The 21,650-nt window shown below is 38.5% G+C and overlaps 1 protein-coding gene across 2 annotated transcripts in view; it reads left to right on the top strand.

Moving 5' to 3' along the window:
* abcf3 (ATP-binding cassette, sub-family F (GCN20), member 3) overlaps positions 1-10,958 on the top strand; it is a 72,930-nt gene extending 61,972 nt beyond the window's left edge. For both annotated transcript variants that reach the window (XM_055201081.2, XM_055201079.2), the window contains exons 12-21: positions 1,408-1,463; positions 1,562-1,762; positions 1,996-2,072; positions 2,145-2,189; positions 2,277-2,409; positions 7,445-7,533; positions 7,610-7,701; positions 7,999-8,131; positions 10,140-10,227; positions 10,481-10,958. In XM_055201081.2, the coding sequence (XP_055057056.1) occupies positions 1,408-1,463; positions 1,562-1,762; positions 1,996-2,072; positions 2,145-2,189; positions 2,277-2,409; positions 7,445-7,533; positions 7,610-7,701; positions 7,999-8,131; positions 10,140-10,227; positions 10,481-10,639 (1,073 nt within the window). In that variant the 3' untranslated portion in view covers positions 10,640-10,958. The remainder of the gene's footprint in view (positions 1-1,407; positions 1,464-1,561; positions 1,763-1,995; positions 2,073-2,144; positions 2,190-2,276; positions 2,410-7,444; positions 7,534-7,609; positions 7,702-7,998; positions 8,132-10,139; positions 10,228-10,480) is intronic.
* Positions 10,959-21,650: the final 10,692 nt, after the last annotated feature.

Raw genomic sequence — 21,650 nt, 5'->3', positions numbered from 1 at the left:
TCTAGGGCTGCAGCTATCGATTCTTTTTGTAATCGATTAATCTAGCACTGAATCGATCGATTAATCGAGTAATCGGATACAAATTTTGTGTGTTTTTTTTTAAACAACCAAAACAAATAACGCATAACGAAAATGACGTGGCTGTAGAATGTTCAAGCATTTGGCTTTTTTTTTAAAAAAAAAAACAAAGGTATTTGGCTCCAAAAAATAAGCCTATTTATTTCAATTTTTACCCATTTAGTGTTTATAAGTGCCAGTGCCAACAATTAAACACTTTAATTTATTAATATGCACAACATGCTGTAATCTAGCCCTGACATCAAAGTAAATATCTGGTTTATGTACATTTCTACACCTGCAGCATTTACCATTAGGCTACTAACATATAATATATCATTTCTGGGGTGAGCCTATTTGCTATGGTAACAACCTGTGTGTGTGCGCACGCACGTGCACCTGTGTTTATGTGTGCACGCATGCTGTGCCTGAGGAAGAGTGACACCCCAGTCAGACTTTCAGTTGCTTCATTGCATTTTGGTACGGCAGAAATACATACATTCATTTTCAGTAGAACGATGCATTTGGTTTACATCACTTGCATTGCGGTGCATTTTAGGTTAAGAATCCGTTCAAAAATCACAACATCACGTCCCGCTGTATACAGTGAATGCATGTAGCTGAAATTATTGTTGCGTGGCTACATAAAAGTTTAAGCATATGTGATGAATTGCGCGATCGGTCTGACTTGCGTTAGAGAGAATAACTTCCTTATGCTAAACTCCAATAAGACAGAGATTATTATTATTGAACAAAATATGTCAGATTACAAGTTGCCCATATATGATTGCAGCGTGGTGCCGTTTTTTGGTACACACACCTGTAAAGTGCATGCGTGTGTGTCAAGGGATTCTTTTTTAAGCTATACTCTCCTGCAATTAAACGTGAATACGTTTACTACTTAAAAACATCAAAGCTAAACATCATATCTAGTCAAACCGCATAACGACATCGCTACAAACACAGCATGGGATCAAAATCAGCGGAAGCTACGTTACCTTGTTTCATCGACGCTTGGTGAAACAACAGTGGATTTTTTTCAGTTCAGATGCTGAATGTAATGATAATGTAATGATCCCAGACTTTAGACATTCTCTCTATGCCGTTTATGGACATATTCGCTCCGCCATCGCGCAAACTAAATTCAAAATGTACCACACGCTATGACGTGCTTCCTGAACATTGAACAACGGTCCGTGTGAATCAGATCTTGGCGCGTGTAGTGTGCGTCATGGGAATTTAATGAGGCTTCGAGGCAGAATTTTTGCCTCGAGGAATTTTTTGAATCGAGTACATCGAGTAACTCGATGAATCGTTTCAGCCCTAAATTTATCTGTTTATTTCAATCAGAACCCACAAACATGCTGGATGTCCGAGCCATTTTGTGGCTGGAAAACTATTTACAAGTGAGTTCCTGCTTTGAAATGTTTAGTAGTGTTTAGTATGAATAACGACTGTTTGGTTTTATGGCTGACATGACATCATGACACTTTCCCTGTCCTAGACTTGGCTGTCCACTATTCTGGTTGTGTCTCACGATCGTAACTTCCTGAATGCTGTGGTGACAGACATCATACATCTGCACTCTCAGCGGTTAGAAAGTTATCGTGGTGATTATGAAAACTTCATCAAAACAAAAGAGGACAGACTGAAGAACCAGCAAAGAGAATATGAGGCGCAATTACAGTACAGAGAACACATACAGGTATGCCAGTTACACTCACAGGTTTGCCAATTACAACATAAAGAAAACGCACGGGAAAGTCAGTAACAGTCTATAGATCATGCATGGGCACGCAAGTAGAGCGAATACACATGACTACGCCAGTTACGGTATCTCTATTGGCCAATAATCTCATTGTTATGGGTGATAGTTTAGTGCATCAGTAATGGTGGCTTTTAATGCAGAAATGACTAAAATAACTGTCTTTTCTTCAGGTATTCATCGATCGCTTCAGATATAACGCCAACAGAGCCGCTCAGGTGCAGAGCAAACTCAAGCTGTTGGAGAAACTGTAAGTGTCATGTCATTTAATCGTTGGTCAGACAAACTCGTGCTGGATTCTTACAGTCTGTATTTGTTACAGGCCTGAACTTAAACCCTTGGAGAAGGAATCTGAAGTCATATTGCGGTCAGTTCATGACTTACTCCTGTGTGTTATGTGGTACTGATACTGTAGCAGGCTCTCTCTTTCTCTTACACACGTTTTTCTCCACAGTTTCCCAGATAACTTTGAGAAGTTGTCTCCACCTATCCTGCAGCTGGACGAGGTTGAGTTTGGCTACACTGCCGAACGGAGGATCTTCGCGCAGCTCAGCGTGTCAGCTGATCTGGAATCTCGTATCTGTATAGTATGTGTTCGCTTGTGATTACAACCATATGCAGAGTTTCACATTACTGGTATACAGGGGTACTGCAATACTTTGAGATTAGTGAGAGAGGGGATTCTTGGTTGTTGAATATGAGTTATATTAATTGAAATATTTTAGCCTTAGGTTACTCAATTTTAATTATTAATTTTATTAGGGCTGGTAAAAGATGGATCAATTAAAAGATTAAAAGTTATTTTTGCATAATATATGTGTGCACTGAACTTTTTTATATATATTGAAATGCACACACATTCATGTATGTATATAAGAATATATATTTGTATGTATGTATATACATTACTGTGCAAAAGTCTTAGGCCACCACCGCCAGACTTGTTGTTTTAGAAGTTTAAATGTCCATCCATATTTGGCACTAAACACATCTTGAGCATTTTTGAGCAGAATGAAGTAAAAAGACTAATTTCTTTAAAATTACAAATTTGGATTTAATTTTATTTAGGTTTAGGAAATCCTGCAGTTTCATGCTATTGCTCAAGAGGAGTAGAGTTTACCCTTTAATTTGACACATCAGTTTACATTTTTATACAGTTTTTAATACTATATACAAATTTTCGGTATTTTCTGGATGTATTTTATTAAAGAGACTGAGAAACAATTATATATGATCACTATAACATTGCAAAAAAACAACAAATCTAATTCTGGCATGGAGGCATAAGACTTCTGCTGTATATACACACACAAACACAAACTTTTATGTTGTATGCGATTAATCGCGATTAATCTTTTGACAGCCCTAAAAATTATAAGACCAACGGTATGAATTTGGTGATTTTTTTATTTTATTTATAGCTCAGACAATATCACAATTGGCTCTGGTCTGTTTTCGTTAGGGATGTTAACAATTAATCAATCTTCGATTCGACAATTGTCAAATTAGCAAGATCATCCACGTGTAACTGACTGTTGTTACACTCTGAACACCCGCAACGTATATCCCTGATCATTATTGACTGGCTGAGGCACTACACGCTAGCCAAGTTGACTGTTGCGTGTTTTCTAATGGAAGGTTGCCATCTTCATAATATAAGCATCTTTCCTGAAAGTACGCCGCAGGTCTAAGGTGATGACGGGAAAAGTGCCCTTTGTGTGAATCATGGATATAATTACAACAAACGGTGATTTAACGACTCAGAAAGCAAGGTGAACAACTAGAAAGATAACATTTGATGATAATGAAACTTTTATTTTGACATATCATGGAGGCGTAGACTTTCATGCGACTGTTGCAGAGTGCCCATGTAAGGCAGAGTTGTACACTGTCATTATATTTGTCACAACCCCAAAAGGGAGAAACAATGAAGGAGGAGGAAGAGAGAAAGGCAGTTTCAAAATATATATTTATTCTAAACAATTCATCACAAAAGTACGGCTACGCGGCCGTTCAAAGTTCACAGCCGCGCCGGATTAACGTCTCAGTTCTGGCCAGGGATCGTGTCAGCTGCTGGCATCACAAGTCAGGGTGTTTTTATGGACGGGCACACCTGTGCACCGGTGAACCCAATTCACCTGATTACTCCCCCCAGTACTGCAGCGCACCTGTAGAGGGAGCATAACACACGGCAAAAGAGGAAACATGGAGAGGGGGCCGTAACAATATTTTATTACGTTTAAATTGATGATTTTATCAAAACACCAACTACATTGACTCATTTCACAATCCCACTACCACTAGTATGTTATTTAGAAAAAATAAAATCTTTTAATTTGCGTGAGGAAGCTGGCGTTTTCACGCACACTTATGTCATTGTCCATGCCACAGCTGTAAAGGCTTATTGCACTATTACTGTTAAAGATTATTCAATTGATTGATCGTAGATCAATTGAAATTGCATAAATTGCCATCCCTAGTTTTCGTCTAATCGAAAGCTGACTTCTTTGTGTCCTTTTACTCTCACAGAACTTTAGTGTCATATGACATTTGCACATCATAGTTGAACACACCTCCGGTCTTTACTGTGGACAACCACAATGGATCTTGGTCCTCCAAACTCTGCTTATGGATACAGCATCTGATGTGTGCTTCTCATATTCACCTAAAGGAATAGTCTACTCATTTTCAATATTAAAATATGTTATTACCTTAACTAAGAATTGTTGATACATCCCTCTATCATCTGTGTGCGTGCACGTAAGCGCTGGAGCGCGCTGCGACGCTTCGATAACATTTAGCTTAGCCCCATTCATTCAATGGTACCAATCAGAGATAAAGTTAGAAGTGACCAAACACATCAACGTTTTTCCTATTTAAGGCGAGTAGTTATACGAGCAAGTTTGGTGGTACAAAATAAAACGTAGCGCTTTTCTAAGCGGATTTAAAAGAGGAACTATATTTATTGGCGTAATAGCACTTTTGGGAGTAATTCGACTCGCCTGAAAAGTCCGCTCCCCTTCTCACTCTCATAATGGGAGAGGGAGGGTGTTACTGCGCCGAGTCGAAGTACTCACAAAAGTGCTATTACGCCATAACATATTAGTTACTCTTTTAAATCCGCTTAGAAAAGCGCTATGTTTTATTTTGTACCACCAAACTTGCTCGTATAACTACTCGTCTTAAATAGGAAAAACGTTGATGTGTTTGGTCACTTCTAACTTTATCTCTAAATGGTACCATTGATTGAATGGGGCTAAGCTAAATGCTATCGAAGCGTCGCAGCGCGCTCCAACGCTTACGTGCACGCACACAGATGATAGAGGAAATGTATTAACTCTTCTTAGTTAAGGTAATAACATATTTTAATATTAAAAATGAGTAGACTATTCCTTTAAGACTTATTGCATAGTTTCATTGCTTAATTTTAAATCAGAGTCAGCATTGTTGAGAAACACTTCAAATGAAAGTGTCAAGGCAATTTTCTGTCCTAACAGCTGAAATAAAAAAATTGCAGATCATCATCACACATGTATGTGACTTTGTTCAAGTATATATATATATATATATAAAGCAAAATGAAGGGATTGAACATGTTGATGAATCAAGGAGTACATACAGCTATTTTAAAGGCCTTTACAGGTTAGTAAATGTCTTGGTGTGAATCTTTTATATTTATTTAGTAGGGATGTGCACGAGTAATCAAACATAACATCAATGATGATTACACGAAAAAGATAATCGTGTAAGTTTAAATTAATTTGTGGTTGGCTATGGTGGCATTTTGAGGCCTGACTGGTGGTCCATAGTGATTTCGTCCGCTACACGTCGGGTGGTTCTTTGCCCCCACGTCGTGCATTAAAATCCTTTAATGCATGGCTAGCCGTGGATTATCCTTTACTTACCCCACCTCTCGATGTAAAACTAATTCCGTCTAAATAGTAATTAAAGGTGCCGTTCTTTCTTTGTTTTTGCTGCTTTGATTGTGTTTGTGGTGTGCAATATAACATGTGTTCATGTTTCACGTGTAAAAACGCTGTATTTTTCACACATTTGACTTATCTGTATAGCGCTGTTTTCACTGTCCTCAAAACGTGCTGATGTCTTTCTTGTTCTATGAAGTCCCTCCTTCAGAAATACGTAACTAGTTCTGATTGTGTAGTTTGTTTAGTGTGCTGTGATTCGATAGCAGCTTAGCTTAGCAGAGCCGTTTGAGCCAAAGTGGTGACTGATATATTCCTGTGGGCGGGTTTTACTGATGTCATTAAAGCAGGAAATAGAGGGCTGTAGTCCAAACCGGCTGTTCGATGTAGGCTTTGAAAGAGGAATTCTGTTAAAGAAAATACATCGTCTAGCTGTGAACTTTGAGCTTTATCATTTTACAGGTATTATTTATGCTCAAACAGCTACATTGCACACTAACTAAAGTTTGGAAAATGGGATCAGGAAGAACGTGACCTTTAAAATTAAGATGATGACATTATTTATATCCCCAGCAATGTCAAGATTATGTCCTTGCCTTAGCTAAATGATTGTACTCATTAGTGTTCAAAATGTTTATTTGCAAAGAAAAGTTAATGGTTTTATTTATTACTGTGTTCAAGTTAATTTTAGGAGTACTTATTCCTCTTAGTAGGTAAGTTCAGTTCTTTACTTATCAGCAGTTTGTGGCCTAGTTGTATTGTAGTTTGTATGGTTAGTGTCAGCATGATAAAGTTTGGCCCTCATAAGGGGACATTTTTTACGATCTGGACCTCAGCCTAAATGGTTTTGACACCTCTGATCTAAACTGTGTTTATTAACCCTTTAGTTTCACCTGGCACGGGCATCTTTATTAAGTAGCATTTGCTTGTAAATAAAAATAATATTTTTTGTTCAACATGATTCATGCCCTGCCCCAGATTAATAGAGTAATCATTTTTTTAAACCTATGCAGTATTTAAAATTAAAAACTGACTAAAATGCATAGTCCCACTATTTAGCCATATTTCAAACACGCATGGTGGCATATTGTTTACATTGATTTTTAACTGGTGTAGTCATAATTGCCATTTAGTGATAAGACATGCAAAATGTGGTCGTAAAATGAGTCATGTGGTTTTAAAAATCCCAGGATGTTTGTCGAAAAAGAGTAGGGATGTGTCCCGGCATCCTGGCCAAACTTGCCAGTTGGCCTACTAATCATCCTCTCATACTAATTGGCTATATCACTCGGTCTCCTCTCAACTAATAAGCTGCTTTGTGTTGGGCGTTCTGGTGCAATATGGCTGCCGTCGCGTCATCCAGGTGGATGCTGCACATCATTTGTGGTGGTTGAAAATAATCCCCCATTCATATGTAAAGAGCTTTGAGTGCTGCAGAAAAGCGCTATATAAATGTAAAAAATTATTATTATTATTATTATTATCAAAAATAAAAAATTTCTGTTGTATCAGAATAGTGTATTTTGGTATAATATTATTGTTGTATTTTTGGGTATTGAAATAAAGTTGTATTTTTTAAACAGTATTAGTCCAGCAGCACAAAGTTTTGTCATATGTCAGGTTAAATCAGGTAATGTTTGTAGCACCTGGGTGGATATTATGTAATTGTTTTGATAATGGCTTCCTGTCTCATGTGTAGGTGGGTGAGAATGGGGCCGGTAAATCCACAGTACTGAAGCTGCTAATGGGAGAATTGACGCCCATCAACGGCACCAGATACGCTCACCGGTCAGATTTACTAAGAACCCCTAGACGTTATATTCAATCTGACTTTCTGTCTGACATGATTAAAATTTTCACACAGAAACTTGAAGATTGGATACTTCAGTCAACATCACGTAGATCAGCTGGACCTCAATGTCTGTTCAATTGAGCTGCTACTGAACAGATTTCCTGGTATTGTCTCACACTAACACTTACATACGCAATCTGTCACATCATGAGCTCACCTGACACAACATCAAATCAGATGCTTCTGCTTATGTGTACCCTTAAGCTTGTAAACAGTAATATCATAGCATAACATAACATTTTAACATCCAATCAGATCATTATTACATTATTTCTATTAGATATTTTTGCTTATCGGAATTCTTTAAACAATAGGGTTAGGGTTATTTGGCAAGGTAAATGTGTCGCAGATGGTCTCTCAGTCTCATTTTAGGTTAATGTGTTTATGTATGCTGTGTTCAGGTCATACAGAGGAAGAGTACCGTCATCAGCTGGGCCGCTACGGCATCACAGGAGAATTGTCCACACGGCCGGTGGCGAGTCTTTCTGGAGGACAGAAAAGTCGTGTGGCCTTTGCTCAGATGACAATGCCATGGTAACGCACACACACATACATACATAAATACATACACACACACACACACACTTAATTCTGTTTTCATAGGACTTTTGCCAAGCAACCTACTGTGTATGCACATATGAGACAAAGTATCAGGATTTGGTTGGTCATGACCTAAAGGGCCACCGAATGCAATTGCTAACAATCTGTGATCTAGATCTCCTCTAGCAGGAGTGCCGATTAGTTTCTAAAACTTTACTACACCTTTTCTTAAAATTAGAAATTCGACCCTTTACCCATTGCACTTTTAAATTATACCAAACATGAAGATGAAACCTTAGGCACATCACAAGATACAATTTTTATGGTTCAGTAGACTTTGAGTGATCTGAGCCTAGAGGAAGGTCAGGGTGAAGAAATTTGGGAGAGGGAGATAGAGAGGTTGAATCCTGAACCCCATTCACACAGACCTTTGGTCCCAGAAAATACCCATAAAATTGCCAGACAAGTGTCTGTGTGAACACAAACACGTCCCGAATATCTTCTGGAAATGTTGCCTGGGAGACGACCTAGTCAGATACACGGAAAACCCTCTGTGTTAACAAGAAGCCGAAACAATGCCGTAACGTCACAACAAAAGTTCAGCTCCTTAAAACGAGAGATAACATGCATATAAACATTCACCAGAAATGTTGCAAACTATATTGAAGCAGTTATCAGGAAATGATAAATGAGACGCATAAACAATGACTGGCGTGCCATAGTGAGGACGCGTGTGTCATGGCAACATGAAGTTGGTTCAACTCTTTAAAATTAGAGATTTACAACATTCACGACGAGAAATGTCAGCAAACCGGACTGAAGCAGATATCAGGTAAGTTAGCTCGTCACTTACTTTGTTGAAACGTAGATCATTCAGCAGCATAAAAGAATATTGTGTAACGTGCTCATTTGAGCTTAATGCCCGCGCAAGATATATCGTTCAGCTCCTCAAGCAGTTATCTGTCATCTTCTGCCGTCACTCTCTGTGTTAATGTTGAGTTAACTGAGATGACGGCAAACTGCTTCCTAATGCGCAGCCGATCTTCCTTCACAATAGCAGTGCCACAGTATTATGGAGTTTTCTACATACAAGCGTTCATAGCTGCCAACAGCAAATTTCTTGTGTAACATAAGCTCTGAGTGTTGTGTTTGATTTTTGTACAACATTGTGCCTAAAATAACTCCTAATGTTGTACAGCGCTACCTTCATTGTAAAAAGTAATACTTTATTGATAAAGGTGCAGTCTTAAAGGTGACATAGAATGATTGAACGGGGTATTTATCCTTGTTCTGGATGAACATTTTTTGTTTGGGTCTGTAATGGCTTAGAAGCTTCCTAAAAACCTCTCTAAGAAAGCTCTATTAGGGTGGGGGATTATAAACAAGTGGTTTTGCACCTATTTGGCTCCCCCTACTGGCTTAACTTGCAATCTCATTACTGATTGGCTGAATTTGCTGCCACTCAAAAAATGTAGCCAATTATTTTAAAGTGGAGGGGCAGTAAGATGCCTGTGATGAAATAAGCATCAGTTTTTTAGATTGGGCCATTTTCTGGCTGACATTTCTAAAAGAGGAATTTCTATGAGACTGAGATGTTTACATGTCTAGCACATTTTGTATGTTGGTAAATGCGGGTAGACTACCATTATTCAACAAAGACAAGGTAAAAATGGTTTTTCATTCTCTGTCATTTTCTGTCATTTTCATTCTAAGAGTTTGACAGTGCTGGTTGATATTCATACACACTATATTAAAGCTGTGAATGTACACATATCCTTAAGTCAATGTGATCCTTAACACTTTAAGCAGACCCTGCACTTGTTTATGTGTACTGAATAATATAAAATCATCCAGACTGCAAATCAGGTCAAGAATCTGAGCAAAAGTGTAGTCTATTCCAGCCTTAACACAAAGCACAGGCATACGTTACAGCACACGCCTGACCTTCCTGTAATCTATGATCCTTTTTTTATACCTTGTATTCTCGGATTCTCATTTACAGCCCCAACTTCTACATTCTGGACGAACCGACGAATCATCTGGACATGGAGACGATTGAGGCCCTAGCGAAAGCCCTCAACATCTTCAAAGTAAGAGTACAATCTGCTCTTCATAGATTTCACATATCATTTTGTTGTTGGGTTTACATACTCTGAGATCCTGTAATGCAAGTCTGTCAAAGTTATATTGAACTGTAATGCGGTCAGTAAACCTGGAACTGTCTGATAGCTATTACAGCAGTTGACACATTTCACACAGTGTTATGGGTTTTCTTGAGTTCACGGATGTAAAATGAATTCAACTGAGACTGCAGTGATATGAGAATGTCTCTCTTTCTGACAGGGTGGTGTGGTTCTGGTGTCCCATGATGAGCGTCTGATCAGGCTTGTTTGTAAAGAGCTTTGGGTTTGCGATGGGGGACGGGTCAACCGCGTTGATGGAGGCTTTGATGAGTACAAGGAGATCTTGCAGGAACAGTTTCGGCGAGAGGGATACTTGTGATGTTCTCCTGCTCATCTGTCCCTTCTCTCTTCATTACATGCACCAAAACTGCCATCTGTTGAGATCGTCTGCAGTCCCATGAGCCCCTGTAGGCTGTCTGGATGTTCTTACCATTCAACTTTACACTCCCCAATTCATGCGGGTCAGACATGTCCTCCAGATTCGAGGGCTAGGGGCTTCCTGAACTTTTGTGCAAGCCAGCATATTGAAGATAAAATAAAGGCAAAGTGGACATATGCACTAAACAATGTTGTACTTTACATCGCTTTTAAAAGATCACTCAAAACACAATAAAATAATAACTGATCGAGAATTTTAATTGTTCTTGTTGTATTTGTTTCTTTAAAAGAACCGCTGTTGTTTTTTATTTGGTTATAAGACAAGGGACATGTAAAGCAGTGTTTCTCAACCTGGGGGCCCACAGGCAGGGTTGGGCAAAGGTACATTTTTATTTTAAAATAAAATACCAAGTGCCTTAGTTTTATGTATATCAAAATAAACTACAAAATTCAGCAGCCACAACATGTATCAAAATAAACTACTGTAATTTTCTATTTTGAAAATACTAAAATACTTTTACATTTAGTCATTTAGTTCAGTGTTTCCCAACCCTGGTCCTCGGGCACCCCCTCCCAGAAAGTTTTAGATGTCTCCTTATTTAACACACCTGATTTAACTCATCAGCTTGTTAGGGACACATGTTTACCATTTTAGAAGGAGGCTGATGAGTTGAATCAGGTGTTTTAAATAAGGAGACATCTAAAAGTTTCTGGGAGGGGGTGCCCGAGGACCAGGGTTGGGAAACACTGATTTAGTTGACGCTTTTGTCCAAAGCGACTTTCAAATGACGTAAACAATAGCAGCAAATAGAGCAACACAACAACAATGCATAAGTGCACTGGAACTAGTCTCATCAAGTCTAACACTGTATACATAGCAAGAGGTGGGTAGAGTACCCAAAATCTGTACTCAAGTAAAAGTACAAGTACTTATACAAAATTTACTTAAGTAAAGGTAAAAATAATTCAATTCAATTCAATTCAATTTTATTTATATAGCGCTTTTCACAATACTCAATTGTTTCAAAGCAGCTTTACATTAATAGAAGCAGTAAAAGCACAGAAAAATGACAGATAGCACAACATAATACACAATAGCATAAGCCGTCAAATTTGCTGAGGCTATGACTCGACATTATGAACGAGCGTATTACTAATGTAACGTCTAGGAGAAGAAGCTAAATTAAGCCCAAGCAGGCTACCTCCCCGGGGTAAAAAACCCCCTAGGAGAAAAAAAACAAAAACCCCGGGTTGTTGAGCCGAGGAAAAAAAAATAAAAAGTCCTAGGAGGGAAAAACCCTTGGGAGATATATATGTATATAAACACATATAAACGGATAAGGAGATTAAGCGGGGATTAAGCGGGGTTTAAGCGGGTTCTGCCGGTGGTCGTTGGTCAGGCATCAGCTGGGCATCACAGTGATGGACGACCAGTAGATCAGAGGTGTGCCGACTTTCACATCTACCGGAACTGGGTCTGTTTGTCCCATTGTCCTCAGGGTCGAGGACAGGACAGGGAGAGAAAAACAAAATCATAGCGTAGGGGCCGTTCACATGTAATGCAAGTGTCACACAGTGTTGTGGTTTAATCAGCTTAGTTTCAGACAGACTAACTATTGCGGCATAATTATATTATACACAGTTGAGGATTTTGCAAATTGGGGGCCCACTGCGACGGTATATATGGTAACTAAGGGTCACCTTCTGATTTTTAAGAGAAAGAGAAAATGAAACCTGTATACCCGTTTGACTAAGGCCTGTAACCCCACTGTCGTCGTTAATGCAGGTTCAGTGGCAAACGGGTCTATATTGCATGCTATTTACAAGATCATGAGAAAACGCCAACATCGCAACCTGACCATACGTGCCAACCCGTTTGACTAAGGCTGGAGGCCCCACTGTCGTCGTTAATGCAGGTTCAGTGGCAAACGGGTCTGTATGGCATACTATTCACAAGACACAAAAAAGCGCCAAAATCGCAACCCGACCATACGTGCCAACCCGTTTGACTAAGGCTGGAAGCCCCACTGTCGTCGTTAATGCAGGTTCAGTGGCAAACGGGTCTGTATGGCATAGTATTTGCAATATAAAGAAAGCGCCAAAAGCCCAACCCAACCGTACGTGCCAACCCGTTTGACTAAGGCCGGATGCCCCATTGTCGTCGTTAATGCAGGTTCAGTGGCAAACGGGTTTGTATGGCATACTATTCACAAGAACACGAAAGTTCCAAAATCGCAATCCGACTATACGTTAAGATAAGGTTTTTATTTATTTATTTGGTTGGTCTGTTTTATGACCGCGAGTGCTTTGTTCGGTACAAATAACTATTTCGAGTTAAGTACTTTTACTAGACAAATTATGCGAATGCTTTGTTGAAGAGAAAAGTTTTAAGTCTAGATTTAAAATTATCGACTGTGTCTGATTCTCGGACATCGGTTGGTAAATCATTCCAGAGCTTAGGGGCTAAGTAGGAAAATGACCTTCCACTTTTAGACACTTTTGATAGTCTAGGGATAATCAAGAGACCAGAATTTTGTGACCGTAGTGTGCGTGATGGATTGTATTCTGATAGTAATTCTCTAAGGTATGAGGGTGCTAGGCCATTTAAAGCTTTGTAGGTGAGTAGTGATATTTTAAATTGTATGCGATATTTAACTGGTAGCCAGTGTAAAGATGCCAGAATTGGGCTTATGTGGTCGTACTTTTTAGATCGAGTAAGTACCCTTGCGGAAGCGTTTTGAACTAGCTGAAGCTTGTTTACTTGATTTGCATGGCATCCCCCGAGTAGCGAGTTACAATAGTCTATTCTAGAGGTCATAAAAGCATGGATAAGCTTCTCTGCGTCAGATGTAGACAGTATATGGCGTATTTTCGAGATATTTCTAAGGTGGAAGAAAGCTGTACGGCAGACGTTGGCGATATGACTATCGAAGGATAAGTTGCTGTCGAACATCACACCTAAGTTCCTTACCGTGGAAGATGGCACTACAGTGCAGCCATCTATGTGCAACGTGTAATCTGACATATTATGTTTGTAGCGATTCGGTTCAATAATAAGTATCTCTGTCTTATTGGAGTTCAGCTTAAGAAAGTTATGTGCCATCCAGTCACTAACATCGCTAAGGCAGTCTGTTAGCTTAGAAAACGTGTGTGTTTCGCTGGGATGTGAGGAGATGTAAAGCTGGGTATCATCCGCATAGCAGTGAAAACTTATGTTATGTTTCCTGATAATGTCTCCTAGAGGTAACATGTATAACGAGAACAGGATAGGACCTAAAACCGATCCCTGCGGTACACCGTATTCAACCAGGGAGTGATATGACTCTTCCTCGTTTACATAAACAAAGTGATAGCGATTGGTTAGATACGACCTAAACCATGCTAGCGCCTGACCACTGATACCAACATAGTTTTCTAGTCTATTGAGTAAGATTGTATGATCTATTGTGTCAAAGGCTGCACTAAGGTCTAATAATATAAGAATTGAGATTTCACCACGATCGGATGTTAATAGGAGGTCATTTGTAACTCTAAGCAACGCTGTCTCTGTGCTATGGTGGGGCCTGAATCCTGATTGGAACTTTTCATATGTACTATTATTTGTCAAAAATGTGCGTAACTGGCTTGCCACTACCTTTTCTAATATTTTCGAAAGAAAAGGGAGATTTGAGATTGGTCTAAAGTTATTAAGCTCTCCCTGATCAAGCTGTGGTTTTTTAATCAGCGGTTTAATAACTGCTAGTTTGAAAGATGTTGGAACGTATCCTATTTCTAGCGATGAGTTAAAGATATTTAGAACCGGGGTTGACACTACAGGAAATACCTCTTTAAGTAGTTTTGTGGGAACGGGGTCTAATATACAGGACGATGATTTGGATGACGTTACTAGTTTAGAGAGCTCTTCTATTGTAGTAGGTTTAAATGAATCAAGATGTTCGTGTGGTAGTCTAGTGTTAAGTGAACTAACGGGTAGAGTGGTGGCTGCCTGTGTAGCTACGATGTTTTCCCTTATAGCCGTAATTTTGTTAGAAAAGAAGTTGATGAAGTCGTTACTATTGTGTTGGAGTTTACTATTGGTTTCTGTTTGTTCTTTGTTTCTAGTCAGTTTTGCAACGGTGCCAAAGAGGAAACGAGGGTTATTATGATTCTCATTTATAAGCTTGCTAAGATAGGTAGATCTGGCGGTTTTAATAGCCTGTCTGTAGTGTTTAACACTATCTTTCCATGCTGCACGCCATACTTCTAATTTTGTGCTTCTATAATTTCTTTCCATTTTCCTAGTTGCCTTTTTAAGAGCTGCGGTGTGGTGATCATACCATGGAGCTGGCGGCTTTTCTTTGATTCTCTTTTTTCCAATGGGAGCAACGGCATCCAATGTGTTAGAACAGACATTGTTTAGGTTTTCTATTACAATATCTAGATCATCACAGTTATCTGCATGTTTAATTTGGGACAGGTCTGGAAGAGTGCTAATAAAGCTATCTTTAGTGGTGGAAATTATTGTTCTGGCTAATCTGTAGCATGTTGTGGATTGAGTGATCCTATCTAGAAGTACAGTGTATGACACAAGGTAATGGTCAGAAACTGCATCACTCTGAGGTGATATTTTGATGTCATTAATATTAAGCCCGAGTGACAGAATTAAGTCTAATGTGTGCTTACGAGTATGCGTTGGCCCTGTCACGTTTTGTCTAATATTGAGAGAATTTAGAACATCCATAAACGCACGTCCTAATGCATCTTTATGGTTATCCACATGAATATTAAAATCACCAACGATAAGAGCTTTATCTACAGTGACTACAAGCTCAGACAGAAAATCTGCTATTTCTTTAAGGAAATCTGCATGGTGGCCCGGAGGTCTATAGATTGTAGCTAAGGCAAAAGAGAGCTGTTTGTGGTTACGATCAGTTATTTCCATATTTAACAGCATTAGTTCAAATGATTTAAATTTTAGTTCAGATTTTTGGTTTACTTTAAAAATTTTGTTGTATATTGTAGCTACACCACCCCCTCTCCCCTTTAACCTAGGTTCGTGTTTATAATAATAGTCTTGTGGGGTGGATTCGTTTAAACTAATGTAGTCGTCTGCTTTAAGCCAGGTTTCTGTTAAACAGAGTGCATCTAAGTTTTGGTCATTAATTATTTCATTAAAATAACAATCTAATGATTTACTTGAGTAAGAGTAAAAAAGTATTAGATGAAATACTACTCAAGTAGTTCGTTTCTAGTTACTTCCGATCTGAGAAGAAGCTTAAAAACACTGAATTTCAGACTACTTGGAGGGTTCACAAACCTCTCCTTGAAAGTCTCATTGTTCTGCTTATATACGTAAAACCTAAAGTAAAAAAAAACGTTTTTTATAATGTCATATGAAACATAGCTGTTTTTTGAAAATCAACTATATAATATATAATAAATTTGTATATATATTAATTTATTATTACCATTTGACAGTAGCGTAGTAACGTCATCGAATGTAGCGAAGTCAAAGTACAGTTTTTTCACTCAAAATGTACTTGAGTAAGAGTAAAAAGTACCCATCCTTAAATTTACTCTGAAAGTACTAGTTATCCCAAAAATGTATTTAAGTAAATGTTATTCGTTGCTACCCACCTCTGTACATAGCCAATGTTTGGTTAGTTTTTCACAGGAAATGTACAGATAAAGAAAAGATGAAAAATAAAAAAAATGTATTAAGCTCTGCATAAATAAGTGAGGTGTTGGTGGAAGAGATGGGTTTTTTCTTAAAGACAACTTAAGAGTCAGCAGACAACTGAAGAGTCAGCAGATCGTGCCGTGACCGGCAGATCATTACACAGATGTGAAACGGATATAGAGAAGGTATGCGATTGCTACTTTTCCCTTTTTGAGATGTCACCACAAGCTGTCACTTGGTGACAGAGCGCAGGGATCGAGAGGGTACATAAGGTTGTATAATCAAGTAAAGGTAGGGGGTGTTGACCCAGTGGTTTTAAAGGCCAGGTGCAGAGCTTTAAATTGAATGCGAGCTGCTATAGGAAGCCAGTGTAACTGACAAAGAGAGGAGTGACTTTGGTTCATTGAAGACCACTCTTGCTGCTGATTCTGAATTATCTGTAGGGGTTTGGTTGTGCAGGCTGGGGGTCCGGCCAGTAACGCATTGCAATAGTCCAGTCTGGACTGAACAAGAGCCTGTACTAGGACTTGCATAGCATGCTCATTTAGGAAAGGTCTAATTTTCCTAATATGGTAGAGGATGAATCTACAAGAGCGAGCGGTGCTGGCAAGATGCTCCAAGAAGCTAAGCTGATCATCAATGATCACTCCTAGGTTTCTGGCTGTCCTGGAAGGCGTAAGGGTCAAAAACCTAGCTGAATGGAAAGTTGAATAGTTTTGAGTTTGTACAGTCAAAGGTAGACACTGCTATTTTTTTGAACACACCCCTTTCAACTAATTGCCCAATTGCACAGCCTTAAGAGCGTGCATATCATGAATGCTGGGTTTCTGAGAATCTACTGAACCTACTGGTAACTTGTTTGCCACGTAGCAATAAAAAAATATACTAAAAACCTTGATTATTCTGGTTAGTCACATTGTACTGCTATTATTTTGAACAATACTGTATGTAGCCAAAAATTTAATCTGAAAGTAGCAACAGAACTCATCAAGGAGTATTAACTAAACTCCAACCATCATGTAGACTTCTTACAAGGTATTTAACAGTATTTTAAAATTACAAAACACTAAAGTATTTTGCTACAAAATACATTTTCACCAACCCTAACCCAAACAAATTACAAAATACTATTTTGTATTTGAAATGAGTATTTGAAATATGCATTGTCATTGATCATTTCAAATGTTCTATGGTCAAACGAAAAATAGCTTTTTTTAGCAGCAAACACCCAACATTAGTTTGGTGCCCATAGGGGTAAAATGTACCCCATGTGTAAAATGAAATATACTGCTGTATTTTTAATGTTGAGGGCCTATTTTTCTGCTGGAGGTCCTGGACATCTTGATCAGATACATTGCATCATGGATTCTATGAAATATCAACAGATAAAAAATAAAAACTTGACTGTCCCTGTTAGAAATCATATACTGGGCCATGGTTTGATCTTCCTTCAGGGCAATGATCCAAAACAAACATCAAAACTAACAAAAAAATGAGTCACCGAGCACAAAATGAAGCTTCTGCCATGACAATCCCAGTCCCCTGACCTGAACCCTAAAGAAAGTGAGTGGGATGAACTGAAGAGAAGCAGCACCAACATGGAGCTGGTATCTAAAGGATCAGGAGAGATTCTGCATGAAGGAATGGTCTCTGATCTCTTGCCAGGTGTTCTCCAAATTCATCAGGCATTATAGGTGAAGACTCAGAGCTGTTCTCTTGGGAAAAGGAGGTTGCAAAAAGTATTTAATAAAAGGGTATGATTAATTGTGAGCAGTTTGTATTAGGAAAAAAAAATATTTCTCTCATAATGAGATTTTCCCCCATTTAAAATTCTTATTCTCCAATGAAAGGTTGGATTTTTAAAAATATTTTTTAAATAAAATATCAAAAGTATTAACCATACAGATTAATTTTCACAGCCGCCTTTGGTCATACTTACAAAGGGTATGAATAAGTTTGAGCATGACTGTACATACTTGTATCCGTTTCTTGTCTTCTATCCAGTTTTCCTGACCTGGGCACCTGATGACCTTTATTCTCAATCTTATCTATAATGTTTTTGTGTTAATGTATACTAGAAGTTCTCCTGCTTTCTCTAATTTCTGCAATGTCTAATTGACCCCGTGCCGCCTTGCGGTTCTGAGTGAGATGTGAAGTGTGTTGACTTCACGCAGGGCTACATAGATCCATTTGTAAATTTACTGAACACATGGTGACATAAAACGACTGACGCATCATGCAAATGAGCTGTAAAAACTGGGTTGCGCATTATAGTTTTTTTCCATGGGTGCCCCGCAGATGCCTGCACACGCTGTCTCAAAATCTCTATACATTTGGTCACAGTTTGGAGCCCTTGGTGGCCCAGGGCACTCGCTTAATCCTGTCTATGGATAATCTGGCCCTGCCAGTAGTGCTTGCTGGACTTCATGAGAGTGAAGTAATTTTGAATGGCATTGGCAATTTTATTTTCTAAGTTGAGTGTACTTATAATTTATAAATTGAGTGTACCTATATTTTATAAGTAATTAAGTTTTTATGTTTTGTAAGTAATATAAGTGTTTAATTATATTCCTAATTGTAGCTAAATTATTTTAGGTAGAATTTACTCAACTTTTATGTTCAGTACACTAAAATTATTTATGTGCAACCAGATCAATTTAATGGTTTCATTTTTACACAAGTTTAATTCAATCGTTTTTTAATCGTTTATTCTATCCTAACTTTCATTACTATTTAGACAAATAAAGCAAACACAATATTTTCAACTCTTACTTTATAAAGAGATTTTTGCTCTCCCAAACAAGGGTGGCAGTAATGTAACTCACTATTCGTAACAAAAAGTACATACTGGGCTACAGTATTATACGAGCAACATGTATGTACTTTAGGGTTGTAACAATTAATCGGGCAAATGTGTGTTTTCTCAATGAATGAATTTGAATGAATTATGGTGAAATGCCGCCACATCCAAAAGCCAAAAGGTGCTTTCGTACAGAAACTCCATTTGTGCCACAGAAGAAGTATCATTACTAACACTATTCCAGGAAATAACTAGAGGCATATTTATATCGCTGTTCTTCAGATTGTTTCAGGTATTTTCATGATAATAAAAAATATTTTAAAGGATTGTGTTTGATGAATGTTGCTTTTTTAAACGCACATTATAACTGAGTCAAACTCATAGTGATTTTAGATTGATAAGGACTTCCTACTGATCATGGAGCTGTAGTACATGCACAAGCTGTTCATGAAACACTGAATCGGAGCCTTACGATTCAGAATCGATTTTAGACAGGTCTTTTTAATGGGAACGCGATGCATCGATGCACATCCCTAATGTACATGTTTGTATTTTTGAGAGAAAAAATGTTTGTGCGTGGTTTTTGAAAAAGCTAAATTTTTAAGTCACTGATATACACTCACCTTAAGGATTATTAGGAACACCTGTTCAGTTTCTCATTAATGCAATTATCTAGTCAACCAATCACATGAGGTGAATAGGCCACTGAAATAACCACTCGTTACAACCAAGGTATGCAGCAAAGCATTTGTGAAGCCACAACACGCACAACTTTGAGGTGAATCGGCTACAACAGCAGAAGACCCCACCGGGTACCACTCTTCACTATAAATAGGAAAAAGAGGCTACAATTTGCACAAGCTCACCAAAATTGGAAAGTTGAAAACTGGAAAAATGTTGCTTGGTCTGATGAGTCTCGATTTCTGTTGAGACATTCAGATGGTAGAGTCAGAATTTGGTGTAAACAGAATAAGAACATGGATCCATCATGTTACCACTGTGCAGGCTGCTGGTGGTGGTGTAATCGTGTGGGGGATGTTTTCTTGGCACACTTTAGGCCCCTTAGTGCCAATTGGGCATCGTTGAAATGCCACGGCCTACCTGAGCATTGTTTCTAATCATGTCCATCCCTTTATGACCACCATGTACCCATCTTCTGATGGCTACTTCCAGAAGGATAATGCACGTGTCACAAAGCTCGAATCATTTTAAATTGGTTTCTTGAACATGACAATGAGTTCACTGTACTAAAATGGCCCCCACAGTCACCAGATCTCAACCCAATAGAGCATCTTAGGGATGTGGTGGAACGAGAGTTTTGTGTCCTGGATGTGCACCCCACAAATCTCCATCAACTGCAAGATGCTATCCTATCAATATGGGCCAACATTTCTAAAGAATCCTTGTAGCACCTTGTTCAATCAATGCCATGTGGAATTAAGGCAGTTCTGAAGGCGAAAGGGGGTCAAACTAAGTATTAGTGTGGTGTTCCTAATAATCCTTTAGGTGAGTGTAAGTCCACAAAACTCATTCTAAACATGTTTTCAAAAGACTTTTCAGAATCTCCTGAAACAGTAATCAGACTTGAAGATACAAATGAACATCCCATGACTGGCAAGTCTTTATCTAAGAAACTGATAAACAACAGAGCTCTACTATGAGCTGTAAACGTCATGTGGCTCATGTTCCCATATAACTTTAAGTCCAAAAAGTGTGAATATGTCTTTACACTTCATAGTTTTGTACTGATGAGAGGATGCAGACCTGTAAAGAGAGTTATAAAGAGCTGTTATCATATATTGTCCACAGAACTACTACATAAGCTTACATACCTGATGGGTAAATATCACTGATAGCAACTATATTCAGATAAACTATCATGTACATAAACTAAATTCAGAACATCTCAGATAAACATTTGCAGTGATTAGTTATTTAAAAAGCTATTTTCAGATGACTGTTTTCAGATGTCCATCGACTGGTCTAGCTTCTGTTTTTAACAATGTTTTAATGCGTTTCTGTAAGCGCGTATAAACTTTAAAAACACATCGCATATGGCATGTCGTCCATGTGCGCGAGTACTCGGGTCTCCTCATGCATAAACAATGCTGCACTCGTAAAAAACGGTGTCATGTGTAAAGCGCAATGTATGGAATCATATTAAAGTACACACTTAAAATATCCTGTAGTGCAGCCTTACTGAAAGTTAAAGGATACATTTATATTCTTTATATAAACTGCACGGCTTGTACCGAATTATCCGCCATTACACGAGTAACATTACGCCGGTTTCACACAGCCAGCATGAGCAGCGCATAAGAGGCACTTGTTTTTTTTCGGTGCCCATTTTAACAAGTTAGAGCATGCACACCGCATGCATGAGCAGCGCGTCCTTGCGTAGCAGGAGCAGCGCTAAAGCAGCAGTGCTGCGATCGCTGCGGCGTTGGTTTTATTTTTGGTGCGCTTCTCACGCTCAATTAAAGTAATAATGCA

Source organism: Misgurnus anguillicaudatus, chromosome 2, assembly GCF_027580225.2.
Source record: "Misgurnus anguillicaudatus chromosome 2, ASM2758022v2, whole genome shotgun sequence".
In the NCBI taxonomy this organism is placed as follows: Eukaryota; Metazoa; Chordata; class Actinopteri; order Cypriniformes; family Cobitidae; genus Misgurnus; species Misgurnus anguillicaudatus.
This window is presented reverse-complemented; position numbering and strand designations above follow the sequence as displayed.